This window comes from Apus apus, chromosome 4 (assembly GCF_020740795.1).
Source record: "Apus apus isolate bApuApu2 chromosome 4, bApuApu2.pri.cur, whole genome shotgun sequence".
NCBI lineage: Eukaryota > Metazoa > Chordata > Aves > Apodiformes > Apodidae > Apus > Apus apus.
In genome coordinates, this window is record NC_067285.1 from 63,081,957 (window position 1) to 63,091,651 (window position 9,695).

General features: G+C 50.3%; 1 protein-coding gene across 2 annotated transcripts in view; it reads right to left on the bottom strand.

Moving 5' to 3' along the window:
- The window catches only part of TET2 (tet methylcytosine dioxygenase 2), a 70,839-nt gene extending 64,157 nt beyond the window's left edge, over positions 1–6,682 (bottom strand). For both annotated transcript variants that reach the window (XM_051618651.1, XM_051618652.1), the window contains exon 1: positions 6,613–6,682. In XM_051618651.1, the coding sequence (XP_051474611.1) occupies positions 6,613–6,642 (30 nt within the window). In that variant the 5' untranslated portion in view covers positions 6,643–6,682. The remainder of the gene's footprint in view (positions 1–6,612) is intronic.
- Between the last annotated feature and the right edge of the window lie 3,013 nt (positions 6,683–9,695).

The following is a 9,695-nucleotide window of genomic DNA, read 5'->3' on the forward strand; positions in this document are numbered from 1 at the left end:
GTGCTTTTCATGTCCCAAGTGCATAGGACTGGAAAATAATGTTTCTGGATGAGGAGCAGAACCTCTGCTAATAATGTCCAACAGTGCACATGTGGCACAGGCTTCAAGTGTGTACAGAACCCAGAACCTGTCTGACAGCTTTCGTTTAAGTCCACAGGGGAGGGCATGAAACATGTTGTCAGCTGGGTGCATCTGATCAGCTACAATGTATTTTCATCTGCACTTCCTGAAGCCATCTTAGCTAGACCACTCCAATAAATTCCACCACTTTTTTTTTTTTTAAAGAAAACAACAACAACACACAAAAAACCCACAAAAAAAACCACAAAACAAACAAACAAACAAAAAAAAACAACAAAAAAAACAGCCCCCCAAAAAACAAACAAACCAAAAAACAGATTGGTGGCATTATTTTGTTGAGTAAATGCAAAAATCTCCACCAAGCTTCTTTTGTCTAATTAAAATCCAAAATTTGCCTTGCAGTGGTATTAGCTTTTGTAACAGCATTGCCTCTTTGTGTCAACATGTCTCATTAAGTAATAGAGATTTTAAGCTATTTGATTTTACTTTAAAAGTTTGTAGGGTTCATGATTTCTTTTTTGTTCTTTAAAAAGGGAATTGTTATAGTATTCTATCAGGCAATGAGTCATGCCTAATTAAGGAAAAAATATATAACCATTTACAGTGGGATTCTTGTATTGCAAAGAGCTGTTTTGTCATGAAAGCTGTTAGGGATTGAATTCCTTATTTTTTTAAAGGGGAGGGGGGCAGGGAAATAATTTGAAACCTTTGCAACAATTCCCTTAGCCTGTCTCACACTTAGGGTCAGTCCGTTCCAGGCAAATACGTCAACACAGCCCAGATTGCACTCAAGTGGGGGGAAACAACAGCAACACAGATGCAGAAAGCTCAGCCAAAACCCAAACTAGAGACGTTTCTTAAACTCTGCAATTTTTTATTTCTTTCCCTGCCTCTGCTGCCTGTGAGGACCAGGGACATTCCTAGAACTCTATCCTGCTGGCTGCATCAAGGCAGCTGCTGAGGATGCTGGGACACTGTTTGTAAACACTCTAACCACGTGTGTGCAACCACATGGAGTCATCCTCCTGACCTAAACATCTACCCACTTGGTAAGCCGGGCGTATTGCTGCAATGGAGCCAAATCCTTTTCCAACTCGATGTGACTTAAAGTAGCTCACACCAGGACACTGGAAGACAAAGCTCAGACTGTTTATGCACTGTTGGGAAGGAGACCAAGCAGAAAAGCTGCTTAAATTTTAGTCATTGAAATATGAGTTTAAGGATAAGGTAGCTCTTGTAGAATAAAGAATGCAGAAGTTACTATCCTCTTTACAGGTTGGTGAAAAATTCAAATTAAACTCAGAAACTTGTCCTCCTCCATGCATACACCCGGTGAAACCAATATGAATATTAGCCAGCAACCCACACAGAATATATTTGAGGTTAGAGGTAATGCTGTAGAACACATGAAGATATTTCATGTTGTCTAAATTGCATCATAGTAATTAATCATAAAGTGCTGAGGCTACTGCCCTGTACCCATGGAAGACACTTCCAAGAAGTACTTGTTACTTAGCTATTCCTGGTTGTCTTAGCTATCTAACAACTCACCTGCTCACTACTTTGCTACTTCTTTGAAACTGTCTTAAAACATAGGCTCTACTTGATTAGGATTCAAATGCCGAATTTTCCGTTCTTGCTGAACTTGAGCATAGTACAAGCGTATTCCTTTGCACACTGCAATAGAAATGCTGCCTTTATTTTTCTTTTAATAAGAGGGGAAACCCCCCCACACACACACGCCAAGAAGTAGGTCAAACTGAAGCCTCAATACTGCAAGCCTTTATTTACTTGTAAGAATAATTCTAATGGGGTTTTTTTGCCATATGTATGCTACAAGGCAACAACACTCCAACTTGGAATCCACACCTCCACAGACAGACAACTTTAGTTCTTGAAGGACAGCCTGAATTTCATTCAGGTTGCTAAGATGATCCAGCTTTCTGGAAGATGTCTGATGGAGATAAACAATTAAAAGCTGTAAAGATTTAGCTTCCTGTCTATCTTTTCAAGGAGGCTTGTTTAAGTGTTTTTCAAGGCATAGCAACTTTCTTTAAATTGTCCTCAGATTTTAAAATCCTTTACTATGAAAACCTGGTAGAACACTCTGATGCTCTTGTAAGGCAGGAATTTCTTCTCTTAATTTCAAGAACAGCGTGAGATGTGGGTGAAATAAGTTAACTGTTCTTCCTATTTCTCAAAGCTGTTTTTCCTGTTTTTCTCTACCTTCCTTGTGTTACTCCCTGCTACATACGGTGAGGCACATTTCCAGTATTTTAATCCAAACAACCTTTTTGGGTCAGTCATCAGGTGCTCTTGGAATTAGTCTACCTGATGCTGGAGGTCCAGAATTTTGTTACTTAACCTCACCACCTCTGTCTCCACCCCCTGAGCAATTCCTTGGGAAAATGGGTGATTTTTTAAGAGAGTTGTCTACCCTAAGGCAAAAGTTACTTCTTTTCAATGGGTGACTAAGATGATTACTCATGGTACTTTCCATTTGTAGCATTGTATTATCTAGGATATTGGGACAAACTATGTAAATTTAACCTGCAAGCAGTGAGATCTGAAAGTACAAGAACCTAACCGTGGCAACTTGTTACTAGTTACTTGTTCAGTATTCAAATGGATATTTTTCCTGCAGAACATCGTTAAATGAGTAACAGAGTATTCACTGCCTTATGGAGTATGGCATTGGAATAATATTGCAAGTGTGACTGATTCATATAATTCCCATTTTGGCTTTCAGCCATGATGTAGTCATACGCTTTATCTCTGTTCAGACTACAGCCTTTTTTTTTTTTCTTCTTTTAATAAATAATGAATCATAGTACATCCCACTCCATTTCAGAACCAGCACACTGCCTTTCCAAATGATGTCACAACACTTACTGCTGCTGGCTGCCTGCCTTAACAGCAATCAGAGAGCTGGACTAAATAAATACTGTATATTATTTGGCAAAATCATTTGTGGTTGTGTTCTCCAGCACAGTTTCCAAGATAACCACCAACTCCACTTGAAACTTGGCAACTTTGTTCCACCGCTTTCAGGCTCCAATTGTGAAGCTGGTTTATAGATGCTGCTACTACTCTTAGAGCTACTGTGTGGCAGTCGAGTTGAGAAAGGTAGAAAGGTCACTCGCTGGGAGAAGCCAAATTTGACAGCTCATCTGAAATTCCACCTTGAAAAATGAGCATTTTTTTTTTTTTTTAAAAAAGGACCTTATTTGGCTCCTGTAGAAAAAACAGACACAATCTTCCACTTGTAATGAAACGGTCCAAGGGATTTAAAAATCACTGCTTAGGCACACTTTGAGAAAACCATTCTACTGCCTATGCAAGTAACTCAGAAGTGAAGCACTCCCTGTAATCGCAAACAGGGTTGGTGACATTAGTCCAACTCAAACTTCATGTTTTTCAACACCTAAGTATCACTTCTGGGTTTTGTTGGGGTTTTTTTTGGGTTTTTTGTTTTTCTTTAGGGCTGTCTGGCAGTTGCTTGTATTTAAAGGAACCGCATGGGAGACAGAGTCCCAGCAGTATCTGAAGCATTTGGGCAAGAAGGAACTGCCCCTTCAGAAGCCGGCAGCCGAACTCTCCCCCTTTCAGCAGCAACTGCAGCGTCTCCCCATTCTGCCCACAGAAACCAAAACATTTACAGTCTCCTAGCTCTGTTACCCAAGGCAGCACTGGTGCCAACAAGAGACCTTGGAAATCTGTCCGTCATAATAACTCCTCAGCAGGCACACGTTTTGTGTTCTTAAACGATGTTGACACGCCGAAGTCTAGGACCATGCGCACTGTATCAAAACAATACCAGTTTCCTCTGGCTAAAAGCCAGGAACCAGCACAATGCCAAAGTCCTCATTAAAAGCCTTACTACTGACAGTGATAGTTTGGCAAATTCAGGAGCCTCAGTGTCTCCCGTTCAACTTTTTCTCCTTTTGAAGATTTGTTAATAATTAGTTCTGAAATGGGCAATAGAAAACCACTTTCTGAGGTTCCCTGGATGCATTCACTGAGGTTTTTAATGTCACTTCCCACAATGAAACAACTATTTCCACTGAAAGATTACTTTAGAGTTCTTCATTTCATGCAAATAGCAGTTTAGTCCCACCACCTGAGCACTATTTTTCATGTATTTGCTCTCCCTTTTTTCCTCCTCCCTACACACCCTGGTTGCTAGATATAAATGTTTTCTGAATTCAGTGGCAGGGTTCACACTACACTTTTCTGACACTAAGGAAGAGAGGCAAAATATTGCCCAGCAGCGATTTATTTACATCAGTTCCAAATTGTTTTTCTGTAGGATAAAATTCAACAAGTTTAAATTCTTTCAAAGTGTTAATAGCAGCAGATCTGGCATACCAAAAGTTCTTGTCTTGCTAGATTTACCAATGTTTTCAAGACACAATGGACTTAAGTACAATAACAAGAATATAATCTGGGAGCTGGAAAAGAAATATACAAAACTATCTTAAAACAGATGTAGCAAAGTAGTATCAGATGTTTGTATCCCTTTTTATTTGAGTCTTTTGAAAAAAAATCAGAAATTTAGCAATTGAGAACTAACGTGTCAAAGGACAGCACCAACGAAAGTGCAATGTGTGTAAGTGAAAGAAGTACAGTTTCTGTCTATTAAAAACTATTACCTGACCACTGTCAGTCACGGACCATTAGTGATGATATACAAATGGTAATCTATGTAGAAACTGCAGCAGCTGACCTTTATTTGGACGGGTGCAAGAAATTAACTGTGAGGTGAGCAGGAAAAGAAAAAAGCCCATCAAGAATGAAAAAAAGTTCTGGGGAATCTAACAAGTTGAGGGGCCAGCAGCCCTGGGAGCTCAAAGAAATGTGCTCATTTCACCTGGCTACTGTTAAAGGAACCAATATGTTAATCACACAGCACTTAGGCAAATTTGTTTAACTCCCGCAAGAGAAGGAATGATCTGTAATCTAGGGTCAGCCACCCATGCCTGCCAAGGGCATGACTTAAAAGGACACTGAATGTACCACGGTGTTGGTTTTGCCACCTTTTTCTCAGTCAGATCTCACTCTGAGTCGATCTTTTACATGACTCTTGACCATTAACATCTCCCTGTTGACTGTCTTCAGCAACCACGTCCTGCTTTGCACCTCCAGAGAAAATGCCACAGTGGAATACACACGCAGATACACAAGCGAATATACATGTTACTACACTCACCCCCTGCTGCAGTAAGTCAACCTGCCATTAACATGCAAACAGAATGGCCTCATTAGCCGACAAACAACACCCACTGACCTGCTTTCACTAGGGACAATATCTCCTCTCTCTGGAACTCCTAAACTTCACATTCAAAATAGGAAAAAAAAAAAAAAAAATGGTGCTGAACTGAGCTGCTGATCTCTGCTCAAAGCCTGTACGTTCATTTGCGCGCCGCTCATCATGGAAAGCGAATCTTGTGACGAGATCTTTGGTTACAACATTTCGATGGAAGCACGCTAGACCACATCGCTTCTCCCTTCGCCTCACACTCCGAAAGGGAAAATTACTTAGCAGAAAAGGGACCGCTAAGTGTCCAAGATTCAGACCGCCAGCCGAACAGCCTCCCCTTCACCAGGGGCTCGGAAGGGGCCGCCGCTGCCGGCCGGGGGGCCCTGGGCGCCGGTGAATGCCGCGGTGCGGGCGAGCACACCGCGCCCGGCTCCGGCGTGGGGAGCTTGTTGCTCTTGCCTGTCATCTGGCGGGGAACCAGCCTGACCTCGCCGAGAGCACTATTGTAGGGGAACATGCACGAGAAACTAGTTATTTTTTTTTTTTCCCCTCTTCTTCTTTCTTCCCTTCCCGCGGCCGCATTGTGCAAGCGGCCCCGACGGCAGTTCAGCAAGGCGGACAAAACGCGCGTGGCAGACGGCACAGAAAAAGGAAGGCCTCGCAACGACCCCCCTCTCCCCACCCGCACCCGCTTCTCCCTCGCCCCCCAGGACCGGGTTTCGTTTCCCTCCCACCGTCCTCCCCGAACGCCGCCAGCCCCCCCGCCTCTCCCTCTCGCCGGGGCCGCGTCCGCCTTTGTGTCCGCCCGGGGCCGAGGAGCGGCACAAAGCCGAGCCCGCCGCCGCCCCGCACCCCCGGCCGGGCTCCGCGGGGCTCTGCGCGGGGCGGCCCGGGAAGCCGGCGATGCGGGAGGGGAGAGCCGGTCCCCGCGGGGCGCGGCGCCGGTCAGGACGCGGCGGCGGCGGGGAACGCGGGGCAGCCCCCGCGGCGGGAGCCGGCCGGCCGGGGCTGAAAGGCAGCGGGGCGCTCCCGCCGCCGTCCCGGTCCCCGCCGCCGCCGCCGCCGCGCAGACAAAGGCGCGGGGACAAAGTTGGGGGCCGGCTCCGCGGGGAAGGGGCGGCGGGACCCGCGGGGCCTCTGTCAGCCAGCCAGCCATGTTGGGGGAGCCGCGGCGGCGCCCACCGCCCGCCGGCACCCCGCGGCGCGGCGCGGCCCCGCTACCCCCTGGGGGCGCGGGGAGCAGGCGGCCGGCGCGGGGAGCCCGTCCTGACCTCAGCCGCGTCCCTCCGCCTCGCCGACATCCAGCACGCACAGCCGGGCGCCGCGCTCCCCGCTCCTACAGCGCCGCCATCTTGCTTCCTTCTGCTCCTTGGCGAGCGGCCGGGCCCCCGCACCAATATGCGCGCGGCGCCCTGACGTCGGCGCCCGCCCCGCGTGCCGCGCCGCCCCGCGCGCGCGGCTCCCCCCCCCCCCACGTGCCCCCGCGCGCCCCCGCGCAGCCGGTGCGGGAGGGTGCGGGGCGCCCCCCTCCCGCCGCTCTCCCCGCCGCGGCGCCGCCGCCGCTCTCCGCGTGTTTGTCCGGCGGCTGCCGCTCCTCTCGGCCCTTTGGAGGTGCCCCCCCTCCCCGCTCTCCCCCTCCCCGCTCTCCCCGCTTTCGCCTCTCTCCGCGCCCCGTTCCGCGCCCCGCGCTGCGCGGGAGCTGGTGGGGCGGTGGGGCGCGGCGGGGCGCGGCGGGGGGCTGAATGCCGCCCACCAGCGGCTGCCCCCGCCACCCGGGTCACTTCCCCGCTCCGCATCCCCCCTCTCCCGCTCCCCGGGGCCTGCGGCGCTTTCCCACGGCCGCGGGAGCCCGTCTGCCGCCCCCCCCCCGCCTTCTCCCGCAGCGACCGCCACTTCTTCCTCGGGCTGCTTTACCCCGGCTGGGGGCTCGGGGGGCCCGGAGCGCAGCGCGGCAGCTGTCTGGCAAGATAAAAGAAAAGGCTGCTGGTGGAAATCAACACCCAAACCTCCCAGGCGTCCCCAAAAGTGGATCCCGCAGTGCTGCGGGCACTGCTGGGCGCGGGGCCAGCCGGACACCCGGCTAGGAGCCCCCCCTCCCATGTGCCTGCAAGCCCCGCAGCCCCGCCGCTCGGGTGCGTGACCCGTGTCCCCGGCTAGCGGAGCCAGCTACACCCCTTCCGAACTCGGGTTTGACGGCGCTCCGCAGGGGAGAGGGGTGCGTGGCCGCGACCGCGGAAGGGGGTCTGGCTGCCGGGAGCGGGGCTCGGTGCCTCCTGCCCGGCCCCCGCCGCGGGTGCGGGGTTGCCGCTGCCGTCCCCGCCGCACGCTGCTCCGCTCCCACGCCGCTCGCCGCCCTCCTGCGCTGGAGGCGCTGGAGCCTTTCCAGCCGGGCAGCTGCGGGAGCTGAAGTGAGAGTATGCAAAACCGCTTCTGTGGGAGCCCGGGTTCCTACAGGCGCCTGGGTTTCGCGCCGCCGAAACACGGCCCGGGCGTCCTGAGCACCGGACCCACCCGGTGGCCTCTCCACGGTGCCCTCCCCGCGGCACAAATTGCTCCGGCCTGCCCAGGAGCTGTTGCGGGGCCAGGGAGGGGACACTAGAAGAGCTTCCCTGCCAGACCCTCTCCCACCCGCAGATGTGCCCTTGACGTCAGGGGTGGCGGGAGGGGGTCTGCAGGTGCGGTGCTCAGGAGCGGTGCCCGGGAGAAGGCAAATTCCCTGCCCGGAGAAGGCAGGCTGCTGAGGAAGGACCTCAGGAAGGATGCCAAATCTGGTGTGCTCGATGCAGATCAGAGTGACTTCTAGGAAGTGCAGGTCATCGCTGAGTAATTTGTTTTTCACATGACAGGTTGTTCTCTGCGTTTTGGTTTTGCTTTAATTTATGTGAAACGTTCCAGGAGCAGACTGGAGTTAAAAGGCTGTCCTTGCAACTTGCTTTAAACTCCGTGCTGACGGCAGTGCCGCTCCTGCCCCCGTGCCGGGCAGCTCTCTCTCTCCAGCCCTCAGAAGGGCGCCGGCCTGGCTAGCCCTCTCCCTAGGAAAATACATGGGGTTTCTAGACAAAAGTCATTGTGTTTGCTTCTGCAGAACTGACTTCAGCACCATCTCCTGCAGCCTAAACCTGTGCAAACAGGCTCATCCTCTGTCTCTTTTTGAAAGAGTAAATAACGCAGAGAACAGTCAAGGTCTATTTCAATTCTGCCAGAGATTTTCTGCTTTCACAGCACTTGCTTGATTTCCAGCAGGCTTTAATCAGTATTTCAAACTCTTCTAAGTCTGCGTATTCATGAAAGCCCTTTCTGACGCTGGTGTGGCACATGCGGCTGACATGACTGGGAACGCGTGAGCTCACCCTCTCAGCCAAGTGCAGTCCCTACTCCCTGAGCTGCTCTTACCGCACCTGCAGAGACGCGTCGGTCCTCTGCACCGTCTTGTTCTGCCTAACCAGGGCACTCTCTGGTATTTGCATTACGCTGGGTGAGGTGACCCTCCTTTGCATGGTCAGATCCCTCCCGGTGCCCGCGCACCCTTCGCGGCTGGTCGAAGCAGGTGGCTGGTTTGGGCAGGACCCTGCCCTGCCGGCTCCTGGTTTTTTAGTAGCACTGCAGCCCTCTCTTCTTTTTGCACTAGTAAGCAGCTGCAAACCTGGGTAACTGGGTGGGTAAAAAGAAAAAAGAAATTATTTTTAAAAAAAGAAAGAAAATAAACCCAAACAAAACCCCACCCCCAGAGCCGCGAGCGTTTTACACGGGGATTATTTTCTTTTCTTTTCTGACTGAGCTCCTGTGCTAAAGATAAGAGAGAACTCATGCATATCTGACCGGCACGTATGAATGTGAGAGAAGCGTGCATTTTTGAAATGCTTCCTGTCATAGGTGTGGTTCACTTCTCTATTCTTTTCTTTCTCTCTCTTGTGTGGGTTTTTTTTTTTCGGTTTTTTTTTTCTTTTTTTTTTTTTTTTTCCTTTTCAACTTTACTGCCGTAATGACAGCCTGTTGTAATCACCAGGCTCAATAAACCCAGGAGCCATCCTGCTGAACCAGCAGTACTGTCTTCCTGCCTGGAGCACAAGGCAGATTTTTTTGGAGCCTCCCCTGCTTGGCTGGGTTGTGCTCAGCTATCTTGACCTACAAGCCTCCTAATTGACCTGCTGCCCTCTTGTAGTTCTGCCACATTTTGACAGACCACAGGAACTTTTGGCTTCCAAATCAACTGCTTTCTATCATATATGCCTTTGTCAAACATAGCTTGCTCTACAATGCGTGTTTCTTGGTATCAGCAGCCTAATGAGAGGGACATGGATCTAGTTTCTGTCTTGGAGTAGCTCTGTCGGCTTCAACATATTTATTGAATAGG